The sequence below is a fragment of the Neoarius graeffei genome, chromosome 19 (assembly GCF_027579695.1).
Source record: "Neoarius graeffei isolate fNeoGra1 chromosome 19, fNeoGra1.pri, whole genome shotgun sequence".
Lineage (NCBI taxonomy): Eukaryota > Metazoa > Chordata > Actinopteri > Siluriformes > Ariidae > Neoarius > Neoarius graeffei.
Window position 1 is genome coordinate 68,876,780 of NC_083587.1, and position 24,053 is coordinate 68,900,832.

At 42.6% G+C, this 24,053-nt stretch overlaps 1 protein-coding gene across 1 annotated transcript in view; it reads left to right on the forward strand.

The window, feature by feature from the left end:
- The window catches only part of slc4a7 (solute carrier family 4 member 7), a 64,386-nt gene that overhangs the window by 24,479 nt on the left and 15,854 nt on the right, over positions 1 to 24,053 (forward strand). Inside the window, exons 2-9 of the mRNA XM_060900524.1 lie at positions 24 to 105; positions 9,335 to 9,478; positions 9,782 to 9,920; positions 9,998 to 10,158; positions 10,242 to 10,430; positions 13,261 to 13,370; positions 17,503 to 17,660; positions 17,812 to 17,899. Coding sequence (XP_060756507.1) covers positions 24 to 105; positions 9,335 to 9,478; positions 9,782 to 9,920; positions 9,998 to 10,158; positions 10,242 to 10,430; positions 13,261 to 13,370; positions 17,503 to 17,660; positions 17,812 to 17,899 — 1,071 coding nt within the window. The remainder of the gene's footprint in view (positions 1 to 23; positions 106 to 9,334; positions 9,479 to 9,781; positions 9,921 to 9,997; positions 10,159 to 10,241; positions 10,431 to 13,260; positions 13,371 to 17,502; positions 17,661 to 17,811; positions 17,900 to 24,053) is intronic.

Below are 24,053 nucleotides of genomic sequence, written 5' to 3' on the forward strand. Positions count from 1 at the left end.
CTCTCTCTGTCTCTCTCTCTCAGGGTAATGATGATGAAGCTGTAGTGGACTTGGGGAAGACAAGTTCTACCATTCACACCAACTTTGAGAAGGAGGAGCTTGAAAGTAAGTCACGCCCCCTCACATTGCCTTTAACGTACGACACTAACCTGAGAGCTGGAACTATTCGGACTTTGACTTTGTCCTTCGCATATTCAGCACCTTGATTATGCGGTTTGGGACGCAGCCAATCCCTCTTCATGGCTCTGTCCCAAATCTCCAAAACACTTCACTCCGTGATGTCAGCTGCAGTGCATGCAAATTAATAAGTACTATTAGTTGTGCTGTGCTGCTACAGAAGTGTCCTAGTTACCATGGCAACTGCCTGTGGCAGTGTGAATCCACTGTGTGACATGATGATGATGATGATGATGATGAGAATTTTACACCACTTGTAATAACGCCCTGGTCACACTATTGGTCCCACTCCCAAAAATGTCCTGTCTAAGCTTCTGTTAGATCAAAACGTTTTCAGTTTTCCAAAACATGGGATTACTGCTAATCCAACACACTCATTTCCTGTAGGCTACATGCTCACGCTAACACACTGTGTGCAGTCTCAGCGGGGAACCCCCTCCCCCAATCGCCTGGGAGTTTCAATTGTACAGGACCTCGCAATCCGCTCTCCTCATCAGAGACTTCTGCTAGTGCTGAGTCTGTCTCCTCCGTGAAGGGCAATAACTACTAGTGTTTTTAGACTTTGTGTGGCCAAACCTCCAACTCCCCCCTCCCTCCACACGTTAGCATTTCATCATACCATCCATTATCCGTAACCGCTTATTCTGTGCAGAGTCGCGGGCGAGCTGGATCCTATCCCAGCTGACTACGGGCGAAAGGCGGGGTTCACCCTGGACAAGTCGCCAGGTCATCACAGGGCTGACACATAGACACAGACAACCATTCACACTCACATTCACACCTACGCTCAATTTTAGCTGTGTTCACACTTATACCGGTACAAAAGTGGTATAACTGTATCGATACAAAGTATAGCGGTACAGTTTAGTGCATCTGTCCACACTAGCGAGAAATGTTTGCGGTTTTCTTTCACGGTAGTTGAAATGCACGTGTGTGAAATGTTTCCGTGGTTACCGAGTAACTTCCTTCCGAGAATATGGCGGATGAAACAACGTGTGTGTGCTTTTTGTTGTCAGTGTACAGTCTGTATTTCTGGCGGTCATTTATTCAGTCGAATCGTATAAAACGCGCGAGGCAGTTGAGAAAGAAACAAAGAAAACGAATCTCCTGTTCCAACTGTTCCTGGCATCGCTCGTCTCCCCAAAGCTCCAACAAACACATAACTTCGTCTTTGCTCCATGTAGCTCCACGGTCGTTTTGAGCCATTTTGACGTTTTATTTACAGCTGGAAAGCACGTGCGTATTGTATTGTATGAATAACCCGGAAGACGTAGGAATGGTTCATTGCGCATGCGCATTATATTTGTATCGATACAGAACCGCTTCATCTGTCCACACTACAGCGAAGCGCTACAGTACTGATACTGTACCGGTACGAAACCCATACATTTGTGGGTTTCGTACTGATACAGTTATACCGCTACAGTACCGGTATAGTTGCTAGTGTGGACAGGTGTTGCGGTACGAAAGTAGTATCGTATCGGTACGAAATCCCTAGTGTGGACAGGGTATAAGAGTCACCAGTTAACCTAACCTGCATGTCTTTGGACTGTGGGGGAAACCGGAGCACCCGGAGGAAACCCACGCGGACACGGGGAGAACATGCAAACTCCACACAGAAAGGCCCTCGCCGGCCACGGGGCTCGAACCCAGACCTTCTTGCTGTGAGGCGACAGCGCTGACCACTACACCACCGTGCCGCCCATTTCATCATACCACTTTGATTAAATATTTAGTGCACTAATGTGCGGTTTGTGGCGTTTGGTTACATGTGATGCTTGCTGTGTCTACTGCCTCATATAGAGGCGCGAGCCGGTGTGTCATCGTGCTGTAAGAATGTAACAGTCGCGCACTGCACATGTGCACACAGGTGTTCCTATTAAAATGGCCGGTGGGTGTATACAGTTCGGTTCACCGTTCGAAATAAATGGACTAAAGAAACTGCTTTCAGACATGTTTATGGTTATTACCGAGGGAAAGTGCGCTCCTGTTTTAAAATCTACTCCAGGTCGTCCCCTTTCCTCGCCTTCTTCAGCCAGCGCGCCTGTGTGTGATGGAGATGCGACGCACTTCTGAGTTGTTACAGGAAGTTGTCGAAAAGAGTATTGCGACCACTGAGCTCTAGCGCCGGGCCATTTCCGGGAAATAAGAGTTTGGGTCATGGTGATGGCGTGTGTGTGTGTGTGTGTGTGTGTGTGTGTGTGTGTGTGTCAGCCTTGGTTTGGAGGTTTCAGTTTCGAGGACTGTAAGAGGGAAGAGTAGAATAATATAAAGTACAGACACTTGGTATATTTTACTTCTGTGATTTTTTTTTTTAAATTGTTCATTTTTGGATTACGCTTCATTGTTGTGGCTGCTGCCTCATAGAGTAAATATATATATATATATGCTGTATTTAGTGTATGGACACGAGGTCAGAAAACTATAAGCAGGAGCCACACGGACCCATAGGGGACCCAGTTTTGATGTCACACTGCTTGTGTTTTCTAATCCATGCTTTTTTTTTTTTGGATGTTTTATGAAACATGGGGGAGACGTGCAGGAACAGCGTGAGCATGCTGGTGTTAATACTGGCGGAACCCTTGAGCTGATCCACCTCGCGCTCTCACACACACATGCACTGGGAGCTTTAATAGCATTAAGTAGGATTAGTCAGTGTTTCCAGATCTCAGTAATTAAACAGGAGCTGCTACACTCACTTCCACACTGGGTTCTGTTTAAACCCATTTATTACACAAACCCCTAACAGTTCTCTGTCATGGGGCAGCAAACACACAACGCTAGGTCAGTGCGCTTTGACTCAACACTGCCAGGGTGAACGCACAGTACGCAGAAAAGCAGCAGTTTTAAATAGCAGTGTGAGTCTGTGGGTGCTTCAGTAGTGTGTGCTCCTCCTCTTCCTGTGTGTGTGTGTGTGTGTGTGTGTGTGTGTGTGTGTGTGTGCGCGCTCAGTGTTTCATTCCTCTTACACCTCAGCAATCTGCCAGCCATTACAACTTCTCATTTATTCAAGAACCATACTTTTATCCATTCAGAGTTAGATATAATATTGTGAAACCACTACGAAGCAAGTTTTCACTTACATTATAGCAGCTATAAACCCGTACCAGCCCCCCACAGTTATTTTATAAAAACAGTGAATACAATTCTAAAATGGTTTATTTTATTTGAGTTTTTTTTCTTAGTAATTTAAAGCTGTGTAGGCCATAAAAAGAATTTTCCCGACACCCAATTATTATGCCTCCGCCACCTTTAGGTGCAGGAGGCGTTATGTTTCCGGGTTGTCCGTGCATCCGTGCATGCGTCCGTCCTGAAACCTTGTGAACACGATATCTCAAAGGCTAATGAAAGGAATTTCACCAAACTTTCACCATTTGTGCGCTTTGGGACAAACATGAACTGATTAGATTTTGAGGTTAAAAGGTCACAGGTCAAGATTACTCTGAGGTCAAATGTCCATCCCCAAATCACAACTTAATAAGGTGTGTGGTCTACCAGGCAGAGGCGTCCCCATCGACGCTGTTGGCGTCGAGTTCTATCTACTTTTTGTTTAGTGACCGAAAGCAACTGAATTCAAATCACAGACTTCCAATTTTTTTTTAAATGGAACAGTTAATGAGTTTATCTCCACGCGGCTCTAAATTCTCTGCTTTTTTTTCCTGCTTCACCATGAACCAATTCACGATACTACGTCATGCATCACGTGGTGGGCTTTCCCCGTTTGCACAAGGCATTGTGGGATACAAATTTGAAACAGGAAAAAAATGGAGGACGTGAGTGTGCGAATGAAACGTGAAAGAGCGACTACAGTAACGGAAAGAAAGCGAGAAGAAAAGACGTTATGTTCTATACAAAGGAAAGGAAACGCAGGACCAAACTAATAAATATCGGCGCTCAGCGAGCACCTCGGTGTGATCAGCTGTTCGTTTAGCGACAGAATGATGGAACTGTCAGTGCACGCTCAAAGGGAAACCTGTAGATGGCAGTAATGCAACACTGTGGATGCCAGTTGCCGTAAAACCCAAAAGAAGAAGAAGAAGGTAAACCTGCGCATGCGCATACGGACTTCCTCTGTCTGCTTGACTGCGCCAAGCGAGCGATTTCATGCACATTATTTGCTTTAATCCCCTCAAATTAAATAACTTCCCCAACACAGAATGGCCTGATATTTTGTGAGATATTACAGAAATAAACAGATATCACAATCACCACATTTCAGACGGAACTAAATTTCACCGAGTTTATGAAATCGAAAGGCCGTCTCGCTTTAAAGCAGCTATAAACAGGCACTCCCACCACCCCATGTTAATGAGAGAAAAAACCCATGGCTTTTCCTGTTACTGAGAAACTGCAAAGAAGTGAAAACTTTGTGTCTCTATCTTTCAATCACCATTTTATTTTATAAACTTTTTTTATTCTGTTTTTATTAAAATTCCAAAGTAGTGGGTTTTTTTTGTTTGTTTTTTATTTGTTTTTCTTAGTAATTTAACATTTTTGAGAAATGGAGAAATTTCATCTGTGAATTAAATGACGATTAAGTTTTTTGTTTTGTTATAAATGTGATTTTAAAAAACGAGGGTTAATTACTTCTGTATGAGCAGTTTATTTTACACAGAGATGGTAATCAGTGAAGTGTGGTGTTGAGTTTCTCAGGCTTTTCTCTCCTTCACTTGGCGTAGTTTCTCAGACAACTTTCCCACAGCTAAAACACACACACACACACACACACACACACACACACACACACACACACACACCCCAGGGGGGCTTATTAGAGATTGAGAGGATTGAATTAAAGGTGACCTTTGTTGGTTATTAGAACTTTGGCTACAGGACGTCATTGATTTGACACCGAGTCACAGCGTTCCTGCTTCTTATGTCACTCTTTTAACCAAATTATCTTAAAAATAAAAGTCCGAATGATGCTGTTGTGGAAAATGTGCAGGAACATTTCATCTTTACATGAGAAAAGTCTGTGTGAGTTGTACAAAGGTCAGTGTGATCCCTACTGTAGCGTATGCTTGGTATAGCTCTTCAAATCATTCTCTCACACACACACGCACACACACACACTTCATAAAGCTGGATGGACACACACTCTCGCACACACTCGCTCACTCACTCTATCAGGATGTTCGGTGTTTGTTATTGAAGGTGGCGTCTGTAATAAAATGCATGTCTGATAAACCGTTCAGTCAGACTCCTCTGAACAAACAGAACGATCAGACGGTGTGTCGCTGTCGGCCCGGGGGTCTGCGTCACGCCTGGTCAGATGATCACATTATGACTCCTACATTTATTTAATCAACACAACAGTCATGATATTGTCTGATATAAAGGAGGCTTTGATCCTCATCCTCATTACTCCAGCTGCTGACCTCACGCTGCTTTCATTTACATTTATTTACATATTTGATGCTTTTATCAGCAGCCAGAGTACAGTCCATAAAATGTGGTTAGCTTCATAAATTTGTACATTGATGGTTATTTTAGTGGTCTGGAATAGTGTTGGAGTGGACAGCGCAGACTTTCAGCTGAATCTAGATCATGTGAGCGCTGAAGGAACTGCAGCACTGTTTATACGTGGCTCCTCCACTCTTAAGGAACCAATAGTAATTGGACACACAAATAAAATCGTCGGTTAAATGGCCGTTTTTAATACTCTGTAGCAAATCATTTGCAGTCTAGACATCACCTGACGCTGGGTTTCCTCTCTGGAGATCTGCCAGGCTTTTACTGTAGCAGTTTTTACTTCCTGCTTGTTCTTGTGGGTTTTTTTTTTTTTTTTGTTCCTCTCCTCTTCCTTCAGTTTTGTCTTCAGAAAGTGAAATGCAGCTCCGTTGGATTCAGGTCAGGTGATGACTTGGCCATTGCAGAACATTCCACTTCTCTGACTTAGTCTTTGTTGCTTTTGAAATACACTTCAGGTTCTTATCCATCTGCACTGTGAAGCTCCACCCAGTGAGTGTTCAAGCATTTTTCTGAAGTTAAGCAGAATGTTGCCCTGTCTGCTTCAAATTCATCCTCCTGCTTTCGTCAGGAGTCATATCAACAAAATACAAGAGAACCAGTTCACTTTCAGCTGTACACACCCACGCTGTACGAGTCTGTGGTAAGCTTTAGATCATGAGCACTTCCTTCCCTTACCATCATTCTGCTGCAAGTTGATCATGGTCTCATTTGTCCATCAGATAATGTTCTAGTTCTGAAGGTTTACCAGTGGTAAACTCCCTCTCTGTATTTGCTCTGGTGAAGTTTTCTCTTGGGCCCTGTTTGCACGGCAACGGATTCAGGTCAATCTGATAAAATTGTTTATCGTTTCGGCCTGGCGTCCACACGGCACCGGTGTTTTGGGTGCCCCAAAACGAAATCTTTTGAGAACGGGTTCCAGAGTGGAAAAATCTGGCAATGGCCCCGTTGCGAAGTCGTCTGGATGAGTAGAACGGATTTGTTTACGATGACGTCACAACCACATGACTGTCAGTGCTTCACGCTGGGTAGAAGTGTAACGAACTCGATGCGAGTTGTCAACAAATCCTATAACTTGGTTCATGAAACACGCTTACAAAATATTTTCACTGTGAATATTTATTGTGTAATGGTGCAAAGTGAGAGAGAGAGAGAATAGCCCTTAGGGCAGAGTCTTTAGTCCAAACACTGCGGAAGCAGTACCAAACTGCACACCGCCCGTGCGCTTTCCAAAAACAATCCCGCCAGCAAACATAGGGAAAAAAAAGGAGCGATCTCACCTCTTCAGATGTTGGTTTAAGTCCGACAATACATTCCTCAAAAAGGGCGTAGAAGAACAAAGTAATCCATCAACGTGTAGCATTCAATTTATTCCGGACCATTAAAGAATTCTGGAGGATATCAGAATGTTGGCGTACCGGCTTCCATCTACCCCCATTCATTCCTCTTTCCACGTCTTTCGTTTTATGCTACTGATTAATAATCAAAACTTTATGTGGCTGATGCTTCAGAAGAAGGGGTTTATGCGCATGCGTCTACTTCTTCTATTGTTCTGGTGTCTCCGATGGGACCGTCTTACAGCGCTCGTAGAGGTGTGGCATGTGTATTGCATCGTTTTCAGCAAGCGTTGCGTTGCCATATGTACCTGATATTTTACTGATCCGTTGCCCACGTGGACGCGATATTTAAAAAAAAAAAAAAAAAAATCTCGTTGCTGTTGTCGTGTGACTGTAGCCTTGGTTGACTGACCCAGATACCCCTACCTCCTGGATGGTGTTCTTCGTCTGGCCAACTGTTCTGAAGGTTTTTTCCATCAGGGGAAGAAGTCTTCTGTCATCCACCGCTGTTGTTTTCTGTGGTCTTCCAGGCCTTTTGGTGTTTGTGAGCTCACCAGTGTATTCTTTGTATTTAAGACTGTGCACTAAATAGTTAATTTGGCCACACCTAATGTTTCTGCGATCACTCTGATGGATTTGTTTTGAGTTTTGAGCCTGGCGATGGCTCGCTTCACTGGCAGTAACGGCTCTTTGGACTTCGTATTGAGAAACGGCAGGAACAGACTTCAAATTCAAATGCCGCACTTTAATCAACTCTTAGATCTTTTATCTGCTTACCTTTTTAAGTGAAGTATTGAAGGAATTAAACACACCTGACTGTGGAACAGCTGAGCAGTTAATTGTCCGGTGACTTTTGGGAGTGCACATAAAAACGATGCTGTAGTTCCTACACTGTTCTCGGGGTTTGGATGGAAATTAAAGCTGAGATTTGGTCGAATCCCCCCCCAAACTCCAGCTGTTATATTCTGTGATAGACGGCTAATATAATGCTAACTTTTGTCACTGTCTAAATATTTATGAACCTGTATATTTAATAAATTATTTTAAAGGCAGTTCATTTGACTGAAGTATGAAAATTGCTTCAGTCGCTGCAGATTTATTTATTTATTTATTTATGAAATTATTTTAATATGATTACATCATGTATAAGAACGAATCGGGTAACAGTATGCAAATTGGAGTTTCCCAAGAAAACAGGGTGGGGCAGCACTTGTTTGGGGTGTTCCCAATTTGTATGTTCATGCAATCAATTGCTTAGAGGGTAAGAGCTTTGGCACATTTTTTGATTGACAAAAAGGTGAAGTTAAGCTGATTTTTTTTAATAAATCATCAAGGAACAAAAATTATTAGATATTAATTTAATAATTTGAAAAAAACACTGTGTAAAATTACAGCGTGAATTAGCGCTCATTAGGAGACAGTGTGTGTGTTGTGCAGGAATTTTCTCAGGCTTGGAGAGAACCAGACACTGCAGTCGGGACGGAAATCAAATCAGTCACACCTGTGCAGGATGGAGTTACCCGGGGTCTAAAGAACACAACTAATCCCATCCCAGCAGGGAATCAGAAGCCTAACGTGCATTGTAGCCTTCTGAGGGGATTTTAATACACATGCGTGCACGCGCACACACACACACACACACACACACACACACACACAACGTGTGATAATGCGCCGTTATGGAGGATAGTGTGTGTGTTGGCGTGCATTGCTGCGGATTAGTTTGTCTTCATGTTGGTGCATGATGGGTTCTGGTACCATGTGTCCTGATGAAACACACCTGACTTTTTTTTCCAAACCTGTTGTGTTTTTACTCACATCATTAAATGTTTTCCATGTTACATAGTCCATGTTTCCTCAGTTGCCTAGCAACAGTGTTCATCCATCCATCCATCCATCCATCCATCCATCCATCCATCCATCCATCCATCCATCCATCCATCATTATGTACACACTTATCCTACTAATGGTTGTGGGGAAGCTGGATCCAATCCCAGCGGACTCTGGGTGAGAGGTGGGGTTCACCCTGCGCGAGTCACCAATCTACCACGGGGTCATTCAGAGCCGAATAACCCTCACACTCTCACCTCTGGGGGATTTAGAGCAGCCGGTTGACCAAATCCACATGCGTTTTGGACTGGAGCTGCAGAGGAAACCCATGCAGGCGTGAGGAGAACATTCAGAGTTCACATAGAAAGGCCTCCTGTTGACCATGAGGTTCAAACCTAGAACCTTCTGACTGTGATGGCCACTGTGCCACCCATAACGGTGTCCTCGCCACGTGAACAGTGAGTGTATCGTCTCACTTTATGTTTAGACACATGGCGTGATGTTTGTTTACGTTGTTTAGGTCACAGAGCTGTGTACGTCGGGGTCCATGTCCCTTTGGGGCGAGAAAGCAGGAGACGACATCGGCATCGAGGACACAGACACCACCGCAAACGGAGAGACCGAGGCTTGGAGCGTGAGGACGGACGAGAATCCCCGACATACGGTAACTCGCGCGCGTGCGCGCTCTCACCCGCACATTCACACCATATATCTCATGTCCTAGTGTGACTGTTTTAGATTGTCACTACTTCTACTGCCTCATTTAGTGCCCTGCGTAGTGAAGATGATCCTCTAGTGTAGACAGAATGGTGAGGAGAAGGAGCTGTAGAACCCTGCGAGTCAGTGCTGCTGAGTTGTAGTCAGGCAGAGCAGAGCGCATCGTTACAGTTTTCAACTCTACATATAAGGTCCTCTGGGTTTGTACTACATGGGGAATAACCTTGGCCTTCCTCGTCCTCTTCCTCAGACACGCCCTCTCAGCGTGTTCAGTTTATTCTGGGCACTGAGGATGATGATGAAGAGCACATTCCCCATGACCTGTTCACCGAGCTGGACGAGCTGCACTTCCTTGATGGAGAGATGTACGAGTGGAAGGAGATGGCCAGGTGTGTACACACACACACACACACACACACACACAATAGACACACACAGTAACCAGTATCGCACCCCTTTCGCGCAGGTGGCTGAAGTTTGAGGAGGACGTGGAGGACGGCGGTGAGAGATGGAGTAAGCCGTATGTAGCCACTCTCTCGCTCCACAGCCTGTTCGAGCTCCGCAGCTGCATCATGAACGGCACCGTGCTGCTCGACATGAGGGCCAACACCATCGACGAGATCGCTGGTCAGCGTTTAGCGTGGTTAGCATGTAGCTTCGTTAGCCTTTGTGCCGCTTGGTGTGATTGAGATTCCCGTGTTTCTTGTCAGACATGGTCATCGACAGCATGGTGGCGTCGAAGCAGCTGGACGAGTCTCTGAGGGAGAAGGTTCGGGAGGCCATGCTGAAGCGACATCATCACCAGAATGAGAAGAAACTGAGCAACCGCATCCCGCTTGTGCGCTCCTTTGCTGACATAGGCAAGAAACACTCGGACCCGCACTTACTCGACCGGAATGGTGAGACTGACACACACACACACCCCGCTTTCTTTAAAAATAATAAACAAAAAAACACTCCACGCAGAACCTCGCTTTCAAAACATGCAGATTTAAATATTATCACATGTATCATCTACTTCCTGTCCAAGCAACAAACACAAACCATAAACGTGGGGTGTGTGTACGTGTTCAGTCTTTGGCTTTTTACTGCGTAGGGAAAGGAGTGTCCATCAGGGGTCGCTGTTCAGTAAAGCAGTCTGCTAACTGCACGTGCGTGTGCATGCGTTTCTGTAGTGTAGTGGTTATCGCGGTCATCTTGCACGTGTAAGGTCCCCAATTCGAAACCGGGCAGAAACAGTGGTGGTTTTTGGGGAAGCCATGGCCTGAAGGATGCAGATGCAGCTTTGGGACCAGCAGGAATGGCTGAAGTGCCCCTGAGCGAGTGAAGCCTAACCCCTGAGCAAGGCACCAAACCCCCAGCTGATCCCCAGGCTGCTCTGGGTGTGTTGTACGTTGCTCTGAATAAGAGTGAGTGCTGAGTGGCTGTAGAGTGTGTGTGTGTGTGTGTGTGTGTGTGTGTGTGTGTGTGTGTGTGTGTGTGTGTGTGAGAGATTTTCTGCACGTGACTAAACCCCACCACTATTAAATTTTTGACTCCACTGCATTTTCTGTCATGTGCATGACTAAACTCTGCCTACTCTTCCTTCATTCTGTTCATCTTTTATTCTTCCTCTTTTGCTCCACCCTAAAGGGGAGGGGCTCTCTGCCTCCCGTCTGTCACTTAGGAAACTCTCCTCCCTCCCTCAGTCATGCCGGGCATCCCGAGACTCTCATGGCTCCTTCATGCTCAACTTTCTGCAACCACAGCCAAGCCCTGCCCCTTCTATGAATACCACACCCCAGGCGACGCCCCCAGCATCCCGCCCCACCTCCTCCCAGGTGCCTGAGCTGCTCGTGTGTAGTGGAGAGAGAGATGACATCCCACAGGTGGTGCTGTTCCCACCTGAGGAGGAGGAGTCTCAGTTTTGTGACCCTGCCCATTTTGAGAGGGAGGGGGCGGTGGCTGGCCCTGCCCAGAACTTCCTGCACCTGGCCCCGCCTTCAGAAGGCAAAGCTCAGCTAGTGTTTAGCATGGGATTTCTCTGTCTGTCTGTCTGTCTGTCTCTTTGTATCTGTCTCAGGGTTCTATCTTGCACTCGGTGCGAAGCGGCACAACGCAAGTGTCTTTTGCTAGTGTGAGACTGACGCAGTTGTCATTTTCCCGACCAGAGCCCACGTTATTTAAATATTAAATGTACTTGTGCCCGTCTGAGTGACCGTGGGTGTGCTGGTCTTAAAATGAGGTGTGGTCAGGCACATTGTTGGTGTGTCGCTATCTCATGGAAGCGGAAAGCGAATGTGTGACTGACCAACAAAACCCTGGTGTGAAGTTAATGCGCGGTATTTCACTGTTATTTAAGGGCACATCATCAGGATGGTAACGCAGGTGCACAACACACACACACACACACACACACACACACACACACACACACACACACACCTACTCCTTACACTTACTGGGACACGCAGCAGCGCACAAACATGCAAAGGTTTAAAAATGAAACTATTGAAATGTGTGGTGGTGTTTTTTATTATTAAGGCATTTGAGCAGATCTACAGCAACGGCAGGATTAAAAACATCTTTATGCACATAAGCAGTAAACATGATGTCACCAGCACCACATTAACACCTAAGTGAGTCCAAAGAATTCTCATTTGTTTGTGCATGTAAAATAAAAAAAAAAATTGTGCTCAAACCCTTTTGGAGACATTAAACATTAAGTTTAGGGTTGTGGTTAAATGTGTGGTTTTTTGTGTGCAAACGGTGCACAAATGAATCGAAGTGCGTGCGTTCATGGTCTCCTCATACGGGGTGCCAACGTCACATGGGGGATGAGGGCGTGCGTGCGTGCGTGTTCACAGATCACTGTTTGTTTTTGTCTCACCTCACTGTATGTACACACAGTCTCTCAGCAACTATTCTGTCTGTCTCTCTTGTCCTAAAAACACACACACCAGTTTATCACCTCCATCTACCATGCTTTAATACTGTCTGTACCGGCAGCACTACACCCCGGCCAACCACGCAAAAGGCATTCATATAACACGGGTGGTGTTTATTCCCAGTATCTCACTGGTGTGTGTGTTTTACAGGTACGCATCTGCCAGTGACACTAGTGTTAGTGTCAGGGTTTTAAACAGTGTGATAAACTTGTACTGCACTTTATTACACACTCCTGCCCTGTTCATCAGTGAGACGCTAACGCTGGGTTAAGGCTTTATTTTACATAAATAAATAAAACAAACTAAGTTTGTAATGAGATGCAGTAGATGTGAAACACACACTCGCGTGCACACAGCTCTGTGACTGATCCATATACACCCCCACCCACCCCGGCTTCCCGCGTCAGGTTTGTTAGTTATTTGATGGTTTACTCAGGGCGACTTTTTTTTATCTCAGTCTGATTGATGCATGTTTATACAGCAGTGAGGGATTATTAACACACTGAGAGTGGAATATACCCAACACCGCCTTGGTCCCCCCCCCACACACACACACAAAATAGCTCTGTCTTTCAGTAAAAAGCATGAACAGGTGTTATTCAGTGTCACGATAATACTACTAATAATATCAGGAATATCCATAATAACTGAGTTATCAGTAGTAATAACAGCCATAATACTAGTCATAGCAATAATAATGAGGATAATAACAGGGGGAGTGGGGTTAGGGTTATATCTCACAGTCTCTCAGGCTGGGCCACTTAATTATACCTCATCTAACCCTCCTGTCTGTCTCTCTCAGGTCTTATGGCATCTCCACACTCTGCTCCGGGGAATCTGGAGAACAGTAAACCCAGTGAGAGCCGGATGAACGGAGGGAGCAGAGAGAACAGCACAGTGGACTTTAGTAAGGTACAGTTACTATTTTGAACAAATCCCTCTTTCAGTAGGGTCTGTTTGCTTCCTGCTCACACTGGGATCCACTTACACACACACATGCACTTATAAAAGCTCAGGTTCTCCTGAACATTCTTTGTTCAGCTTGGTTTCTGTTATCACACAACAGCCGTTTTGTTCACTCGAGTACACACCCCTCTGTGTCTCACCTAATAATAAATATATCTTTCTTTACAGATCAGAATCAGGGGTTGTGTTTTTTCATTTTCTAATTTAAAGTCTGATCTGAGTGTGAAAATGGACACATTTATATTCAGATTAAGCAGTACATTAGAAGTGAATCACGAGTCATATTCAGAAGTGAATCTTGATTCAGCTATAAAGGGAAATGAATCCATGTATGAACTGACTTGATCTCTGACTCCACCCCTTGCTGCACGGTAGCCACGACAACAAGATCGCCGCATCTGTTTCCACTGTCATTGTGGAACTGTGCGACCCACCGTAAGTCCCGCCTCTATAAGTCAACCCTCTGTGACGTCACTCATCACCTCCTCTCAATCAGCCTGTGGCCTGTGATGGTGTGTGATCATGAGCCGTCATTAAATCATATGGTGTTGTGATGTGTGTGTGTGTGTGTGTGTGGTTTGTAAAATGTGTTTCAGTCTCTACATGGCCTGTGATTGGCCAGTGTGCTTTTATGATGTCTCCATCAGCCATGAATATTCAGGTCTTTACATTAAACACCTTTTAGAAATTTCCAGAATGTACCATGATCAAAAGTGGAAAAATAAAATGTGGGATGAAGGATTGATCGAGTGGCCTCGGCCTTGTGATCGATGTGGGTGGAGCTTACAGGCTTTACCTAGCGTTAGTCTTGTCCATGTGCCACTGAAAAGTGAACAGTTGTGCAGTTCGTGCGGATGGGCTGGAAGAGAAATGCATCTGTGTGAGAGCGTGTCATATTTTCCTTCTCTGCAGGATCCTCACTGGTGTCGGAGTTTATTTTTCTACTCAAAAGAGTGACAGCGTTGTCTAGACGACCTGACGAGGTGGTTAGGTGTCAGTTATAACCTTATTGGCAGTAATATGTGTTGGCACCCAGTGTTTCCCACAGAGCAGGTAGCAATTTGTGGTGCCCCACTGTGCCGCTGAGGGAATCGTGCGCGGTGGTGTCGTGGCGGTTGGTGGAGTCGGTCATTGGGGTGTATAATGCAAAGTGTTCACAGCAGGCGGTGTTCAAACACACAGTATTTTTCTTCAGAGTCACCTGCTGGGACTATTTTAAAGCTGCAAGAAGCATTTGAGATTATTCAGTTCAATCTAAATTCTTTTAAGTTCTTTAAGAGAAGACCGCTAAAACAGTTTTTACCAGAACCCTGCCTGGTTTCATTCCTCGACCCAACTTTACATTACAGCGCAGGCCATTAGTTTGCTGGGCTTGATGTTGGTGGAAAACCTGTCTTTTAAATTTATGAAAATGACTCACCAAAACTGAAGTTAAAGTTTAGTTTTTTGCCTTCTTGGTGGCAATCTTTCAATCATTCTTTAGTTGACATTCAAGGAATAAATTGCAAAAAACAAGCTGGAGGTTTTTATTTTAAATATTGAACTCAACACTTACCTCAACCAATACTAAAATGAAATAAATAGTACAATGTAACAACAAAATAATAATAATATAATAAAATATCATAATTAGATGTAAGAAACCACTTAAGGTAACACCAAGGCAACTAACAGGAATGAAAAAGCATTACCCTAATTGGTGCAAAGCCTGCATGCCCTATCAGAACATTTAATTCTGCGTGGCTTCCTGAAAAAACCTCCAGTGCCCTATCGTAAGGGGAGTCATTGGGTTCGGGACCATTTATGGAGATTCGTAAGCAGGCTGCCAGGTGTTCCCCTTGGAGCCTATTCCTGAGGTCGGTTTTAATCTATGGATAAAAAAGTACATTTTCTTCATCATCAAAGCACTAAAAATTTCCATTACATCAAAAAAATATACAAAGGAATACTGAATTTCTATGTGCTTCCCCTATTCATAGCTGAGAAATCCTGCTCGCAATTCAGAAAAAACTTTTCAATACTCATCTGGGTTAAAGCAGCAAACAGTGAGAGTCAATGAAATTATAATAGTCAAATAAATATGAAGTTATTATTATCCTACAGTAGCCTCTCTCAACTACCGCATCGTTTCTTAAAATATTCAGATTTTATGCTTCAGATAGCATCAACTAGGCATCCCCGCGAGTATAACATCATTTTATTTAGGCTAGTGGGAAATCCTTATTTATTGTGAATGTCAAGCCATTATTAATAACTTGCATGAATGCTGAAGCGGGATAAACGGGATAATGCAATAAGGCCGGTTCCTCGCGTCAAGCTGCTACTGTCTGCATCAAAATTGGTTTATAGCCTGACTCAGGGATGTCCGTTTCCTATAAGCCAAGAAGGCTATGATAAAGCTCATCACGAGCACGACGTAGGCTACCTTTTAAAATAAGGGGTCGGAAGGCGAATCGGGAAGGCTTCGTTATTTTTAATGAGGCTAACAGGCCTACTCGCAGTCCGGTGTCACGGTCTGAATTTACCACCAGTCTGAATTTACCAGGTAAATTTAAACTGTAGCAGCCACGGTCTAACCTTACCACAGTATAAATTTACCAACTTGGTATAATTGGGCCTAGTCTGAATTTACCAGCCTAATATGAGATTTATGTTCATACTTGAATTATTTTCACTTTATCTTGATGAATATTGATTTGTTTAAGTAAGACTCCTCATGATTATAATAATTTAGTTATTCTCTCAAATTTACCAACTTGGTATAATTAGACTGCTGTCATTGGGCCGAGTCAGAATTTACCAGCCCAGTATGATAGGAGATTTATGATCATACTTGATCCACAAATAAACTATTTTCACTTTATCTTGATGAATATTGATTTGTTTGAGTGAGACTCATCATGATTATAATATAGTTATTCTGTCAAATTTACCAACCTGGTATAATTAGACTGCTGTCATTGGGCCGAGTCAGAATTGGGTCATCTTTCTTTTGAAAATGGCGACTCGCTGGTCTCGTGCCTCTTTGGACTGTGTGTTTTGCTGATCTTCATTTTGTGGCTGGGAAACGATTGTTTCCTCTTCCATATTCAACAGCTTGTCTACTAATAATCAAATCTCACAATTGTAATCACAATTCGCGTTCTATTAGTCCACAAATGTGTTGAAATGCTCGATACAAAATTGCAGCAAGAAATGGTAAATTTAGACTTCCCGGAAGTTGTCCGGGGGAAAAATCAGTCTGCGCATGGTAAATTTACACCAGCGCACGATCAGACCGTGGCACCTGTCATATGCGCAACGGCAGGCCTGTGTACACGTCTCTCCGTCTCTCTCTCTCTGTGTGTGGGTGTGTGCGCGCGCGTGAACGAGAAGAAAGAGCATTATGAATGAACGGAACGATATGCAACGGAATTTTTTTTTCAAAATCGTGAGTCTGATTGTGTGGTGATAGGAATCCATTGTGTGGCGCTGCGCAACACAGTGGTCTATGCATGGGAAACCCTGGGCACCTTTCCCACACTCGGACTCAACCACGTGTGTGTGTTGCCCATAATGCGCTGCGGTGAGGGGTGCTGCGGTGAGGGGCCCTGCAAGCGGTGATTTGGTTTATAAACATGATGCTGAAATGAGTGTGAAAATGAGGATGAGGAAACACTCCTGCAGTTCCTCGAGGAATCGGATGCTCATCTCCAGTTCCTAAATCATCTAGCTCTCTCTCTGCACACACACCTGATCTGAGATTGTGAAATCCCTGTGTTTTGAGGACATGATCATGTTTCAGTGTTTCATCTGCATTCACATTTCACATCTGTGTATCTTCCTACAGCTGTTAGTTTTATAACTTCATGTATTACACATCATTATAATCTCAGCATGTTATTATTACGAATGCTATTACATGTCGCATATAACAACATGAGATCTTTATCGTGTCATGACGCATCGTTATTATGTTGAGTGGAATGTTGTGGAATGTTCCTGTTCTCATTTACATTATAGCCGCTATAAACAGTCGTTCCCTCACACACCTTTTTTACATTTCTGACCCCTTGGCCTGTTGACCTTTGACCCTCAGGTGGATATGAACTTCATGAAGAAGATCCCCCCCGGTGCCGAGGCATCCAACGTGCTGGTCGGTGAAGTCGACTTTCTCGATCGACCAATCATCGCCTTCATCCGTCTCTCACCCGCCATCCTCCTCACCGGCCTCACAGAGGTCCCTGTCCCCACAAGGTCTCTCTCACACACACACATACACACACACACACGTGTATATATATACTGGTCACACACATACAATTGCCATGTTAACACTTTATCCTCTTGTTGTGTGTGTGTGTGTGTGTGTGTGTGTGTGTGTGTGTGTGTGTGTGTGCACGCATAGGTTCCTGTTTTTGCTGCTTGGGCCAGTTGGTAAAGGCTCACAGTACCATGAGATCGGCCGTTCCATTGCCACACTGATGACTGATGAGGTGGACACACACACACACACAGACACACACACAGACACAGACACACACACAGACACACACACACACACACACACACACACACACACACACACACACACAGAGGCTCCAACTTGGGAAATTGCAAAGAGGCAGATTCTCCCTGTCTGCGAGTAGCTCAGAGAGAGACAAGTTTGAGTGCCATAGGTGCGAAGGCGAGTTTTATTTTTATATATATTAGTGCTGTCAAGAGATTAAAAAAATTGAGAGATTAATTAATTATGATCTGTAATTAATTGATCTAATTAATCTCTTTTTTTAATTTCACCTAAGATTACTGAGAAAAGCCCTCAACTTGAGGTATTTTCATTTAAATTCATTACGTTATTGTGGCAGATCAAAAGATTGAGATATAACAAAAAAAGTGGCTTTATAAAGTCATTTATTGTTTTTAACAGACTTGAACAGATGCAGTCGTAGCCTTTTACATTCCGCTGTATTTGAGACTAGTCTCAAGCGCTGCCTGCAACCTTTAGTTTCGACCACCAGGGAGGGAATATTGCTGTTCTTTTGTCAATCTCCAAATAATTAGAAAAATAAAATAAAAGTGTCCGGTCACCCCCAAATAGCTGTGGTTGCCAGCTGAGGTCCAGTGATCTCCAGTTATAGCAACACAGTTGGGCAAATCCTCCACCAAAATCTCAAGTTTGTTTTTCTTTTCGCCGTCGTACATCTTGCTGATTTTAGTCCTGCACGGTGGCTTGTATGATGGGTCATTGGACGCGGTTCGCAACACCTCTGTTAACCCGTCGTCTTCCACTATGTTTATCGGCCTGCAGTTCATCGCTATCTACTTGGCAAGAACATTTGCCAGCCTGTTGGTCGCAGACTTGCTCATACGTGGTGTGTTCTTGAGTTTAGTTTGGTGAAGAGCTTTGCTATGGCTTGCTAAATTGCTAACGTCTTCGCTGCTAACGTTAGCTGCGGCTGCACTCGCGACTGGGTGCTTTGCGTTGATGTGGTATGCTAAACTTGAGCTGCTTCGGTGGTAAGCAAATTCCTTCTTACAAAGAAGGCATATCACTCTACCTTTATCGATGGTGCCGTCAGGGCGTTTTTGAAATGTAAATTTCCCGTTCATTAGACCGACAACCCTCACATGCTCCTCCATTTTCACGTCTCTTCACCCTGTCCTCCCCAAGTTCAGTGGGAGCCTATCAGTTTATGCTAAACAAGCCCAAACACAATGACAGCCAATCACTGTCCACTTCAGGTGTGACTGACCATTGTTTTCCACCCCAACAACTCAAGCACACGAAGCCCAACACATAAAAACGGATTTTATAAAAAGGCAACTCGCATACAGAAACAGTAAAGTTAGAGATTAAAAATTAGATTAATACAATAAAAAAACATAATGCACTAAGTATGACTGTAATTAATTAATTGCAATTAACGCGATAATTTGACACCCCTAATATATATATATCTTCTTCTTTTGGCTGCTCCTGATTAGGGGTCGCCACAGTGGATCTTTCGTCTCCATTGCTCCCTGTCTTCCGCGTCCTTCTCTACCGCACCTGCCACTTTCATGTCCTCTCTCACCACATCCATGTATCTCCTCTTTGGCCTTCCTCGTTTTCGTGTGCCTGGCAGCTCCATCCTCAACATTCTCCTTCCCACATGCTCTGCATCTCTTCTCAGGATGTGCCCGTACCATCTCAGTCTCATCTCTCTTAGCTTCATTCCCAAGCTCTCCACATGTGCTGTCCCTCTGATGTGCTCGTTCCTTATCCTGTCCAACCTCCCATCGCAAACCTTAACATCCTCAACTCCGCCACCTCCAACTTTGCCTCCTGTCTCTTCGTTAAGGGGACGGTCTCCAATCCGTACATCACAGCTGGTCTCACTGCTGTCTTATACAGCTTACCTTTCACTTTTGCTGGGACTTTCCGATCACAAATTAATTATATATACACACTACCGTTCAAAAGTTTGGGGTCACCCAGACAATTTAGTGTTTTCCATGAAAAGTCACACTTTTATTTCCCACCATAAGTTGTAAAATGAATAGAAAATATAGTCGAGACATTTTTCTGGCCATTTTGAGCATTTAATCGACCCCACAAATGTGATGCTCCAGAAACTCAATCTGCTCAAAGGAAGGTCAGTTTTATAGCTTCTCTAAAGAGCTCAACTGTTTTCAGCTGTGCTAACATGATTGTACAAGGGTTTTCTAATCATCCATTAGCCTTCTGAGGCAATGAGCAAACACATTGTACCATTAGAACACTGGAGTGAGAGTTGCTGGAAATGGGCCTCTATACACCTATGGAGATATTGCACCAAAAACCAGACATTTGCAGCTAGAATAGTCATTTACCACATTAGCAATGTATAGAGTGGATTTCTGATTAGTTTAAAGTGATCTTCATTGAAAAGAACAGTGCTTTTCTTTCAAAAATAAGCACATTTCAAAGTGACCCCAAACTTTTGAACGGTTTTTGAACGGTCTCGTTATCTCTAGCCGCTTTATCCTGTTCTACAGGGTCGCAGGCGAGCTGGAGCCTATCCCAGCTGACTACGGGTGAAAGGCGGGGTTCACCCTGGACAAGTCACCAGGTCATCACAGGGCTGACACATAGACACAGACAACCATTCACACTCACATTCACACCTACGCTCAATTTAGAGTCACCAGTTAACCTAACCTGCATGTCTTTGGACTGTGGGGGAAACCGGAGCACCCGGAGGAAACCCACGCGGACACGGGGAGAACATGCAAACTCCACACAGAAAGGCCCTCGCCGGCCACGGGGCTCGAACCCAGGACCTTCTTGCTGTGAGGCGACGGCGCTAACCACTACACCACCGTGCCGCCCCTAAATTATTTATTTATTTATTTATATATATATGAATCTGAAAATCAATACAATGCAACAATCAGAGAAGGAAATAAGATATCAATTATTCATTTCAATACCAGAAGTCTGTATGCCAGTTTCCATAAAATAAAGGAATATCTCAGTCAGTTCAATCCTCCATTCAATATAATAGCCATATCAGAAACTTGGATCAATGATGAGATGGGAGTAGATTTTGAGCTGAACGGGTATGAACTTAATTATATCAACAGAAAGAACAAAAGCGGAGGGGGAGTGGCAATATATGTTGATAATAGTTTGGAATATAAAATTAATAACAAAATGACGGTAGCTGTTGATGATTGGATGGAGTGTATTACAGTAGAAATATGCTGTGAAAAAATGAAAAATATAACGGTGAGCTGTATATACAGATCTCCTGGATCAAGCATAGAAGTTTTTATAGATTGGATGGAAAGTATGTTTATAAAATCAGCACAGAAGGTCATGTACATCTGTGGTGATTTTAACATCGACCTCTTAAATCATAAGAAACACAAAAGGACAGAAGAGTTCATTAACTCAGTGTTCAGTATGGGACTGTATCCAACTATTACCAGACCAAGCAGGATCACTTCTCACAGCACCACTTTAATAGATAATATATTTACTAATATCCTGGAAAATAATACAGAGAGTGGACTACTATTAACAGACATCAGTGACCACCTACCTATTTATAATGTATATTACTGTAATTATAGCAAGAAAAAGGATACTAAAAATTATAAATATATAAGAGTGAAAACTGAAGAAACCATGATTGCACTAAAAAATGACTTAATAATACAGGACTGGAATGTAGTTTATAAAGAAAAATATGTTGCTAAAGCATATGAGGACTTTTTAATAATATTCAATGAACTATATAATAAATATTGTCCTATAAAGAAATACAGTAATATACATAAATATACAAATAGTCCGTGGGTCACCAAGGGGCTACAAAACGCCTGCAAAAAGAAAAATATATTATACAGACAATTCTTAAAGCATCGAACTATAGAGGCAGAGGAAAAATATAAAAATAAATTAACTAATATTATGAGGATATGTAAGAAAGACTATTATAATAAATTAGTGGAGAAAAATAAAAACAATATTAAAGGTATATGGACTGTACTAAATGGTATTGTGAGAAATGGATCCAAAACTACAAATTACCCGGAGTACTACACTGAAAATGATAAGACCATAAATAATATGGAGGATGTGGTGAATGGTTTTAATCAATTCTTTGTAAATGTGGGACCAGATTTAGCGGCAAAAACAAAGGAACTTGAGACAACACAATGTGGGGAAATAGAAGATTTGGGGGACAGAAATCCAAGTACAATTTTTCTAACTGCAACTGATGAGGAAGAAATTATGCAAATTGTAAGAAAATGTAAAAACAAAACCTCTGCAGACTGGAATGATATAGACATGTTAACAGTAAAGACAGTTATTGAGGGAATTGTGAAACCACTCACCCACATCTGCAATTTATCTTTTCAATCAGGTACATTTCCAGACAAAATGAAAATTGCAAAAGTAATACCATTGTTTAAAACCGGAGATAGACACCATTTCACAAACTACAGGCCTGTTTCTTTACTCCCCCAATTCTCCAAAATACTCGAAAAACTTTTTTCAGATAGACTGGACAAATTCATTGAAAAACACAACCTCCTTACAGACAGTCAATATGGATTCAGAACGGACAGATCAACATCGATGGCACTAATGGAACTAATAGAGGAAATCACAAACTGTATAGACAATAAAAAAATAGCAATTGGAGTATTTGTGGACCTAAAAAAAAGCATTTGATACCATTGATCACAGTATATTATTAAGTAAACTAGAAAAGTGCGGTGTTAGGGGAGTTGGGTGGAGCTGGCTGTCGAGCTCTCTAAGAAACAGGCAACAGTTTGTGCAGATAGGTGACCATAAATCTGATTTCATGAACATTACATGCGGGGTACCACAGGGGTCAATATTAGGTCCGAAATTATTCATAATATGTATCAATGACATATGTAGAGTTTCGCAAGTACTGAAATTTGTTTTGTTTGCAGATGACACCAATATTTTTTGTTCCGGTGAGAATTTGCAGCAGACTTTAGAGATAATCACAACTGAAATAAATAAACTAAAACTATGGTTTGACAAAAATAAATTATCATTAAATCTAAGCAAAACAAAGATCATGTTGTTTGGGAGACACAAAATAGATTGTAATGTAGAATTGATAATAGACAATACTAAGATAGAAATGGTACAGGAAATTAAATTTCTTGGTGTGATTTTGGATCCTAAAGTCTGCTGGAAACCTCATGTAGGATACGTACGAGCAAAACTGGCAAAGTGCTCGGCAATTCTGTGGAAAACAAAACATATTCTTGATTGCAAATCTTTGTATACTCTATATTACTCATTATTTTTGCCATATCTGACTGACTGTGTCGAAGTCTGGGGAAACACCTACAAAACCACTCTGCAGCCGATATGTACAATACAGAAAAGAGCAATAAGGACAATAAACAAAACAGGATACAGAGATCACACAAACTCACTATTCATAAAATCACACATGCTGAAATTTATGGATCTGGTCAAATTCAGAACAGCACAAATAATGCACAAAGCGAGAAATAATCTATTGCCAAAAAATATACAAGGAATGTTCAGTGAGAGAGAGGGGGGATATAATCTAAGGGGAGACCTAAATTTTAAAAAACCAAAGGTTCGAACAAATATGAAAAGCATGTGCGTATCGAGCTGTGGGGTGACTTTATGGAACAGACTGGAGACAGAAATAAAACAAAGTGCAAATATAAATCTGTTTTAAAAAAGGTACAAAAAATATTTTTAAACAAGTATATAGAAGAGGAAGTATGTTAGCGGAGGATGATGAGGGATAAATAGAATAGGGTTGATTGTTATATTAGAACTAACTTAGTATATGGTATATATTTATTTATGGGGATAGTTTATATATTCATATTTACAGGGATAGGTATGTAGTAGATATTTATTTTTGTAATTATATATTTATATAGATATTTATGAAGTGTATATATGGTATATAGTGTATATATATATTTTTGTAATTATATATTTATATAGATATTTATGAAGTGTATATATGGTATATATTTCTATAGGAGTATTAATGTAGTTTGGATTTCGGGGTAGTTAAAAAGGGGTGGGAAATTAAAAAAGTATTGTACTTCTTCCCACTCCTTTTTCAAACAGTGTGCGGTGTTTTG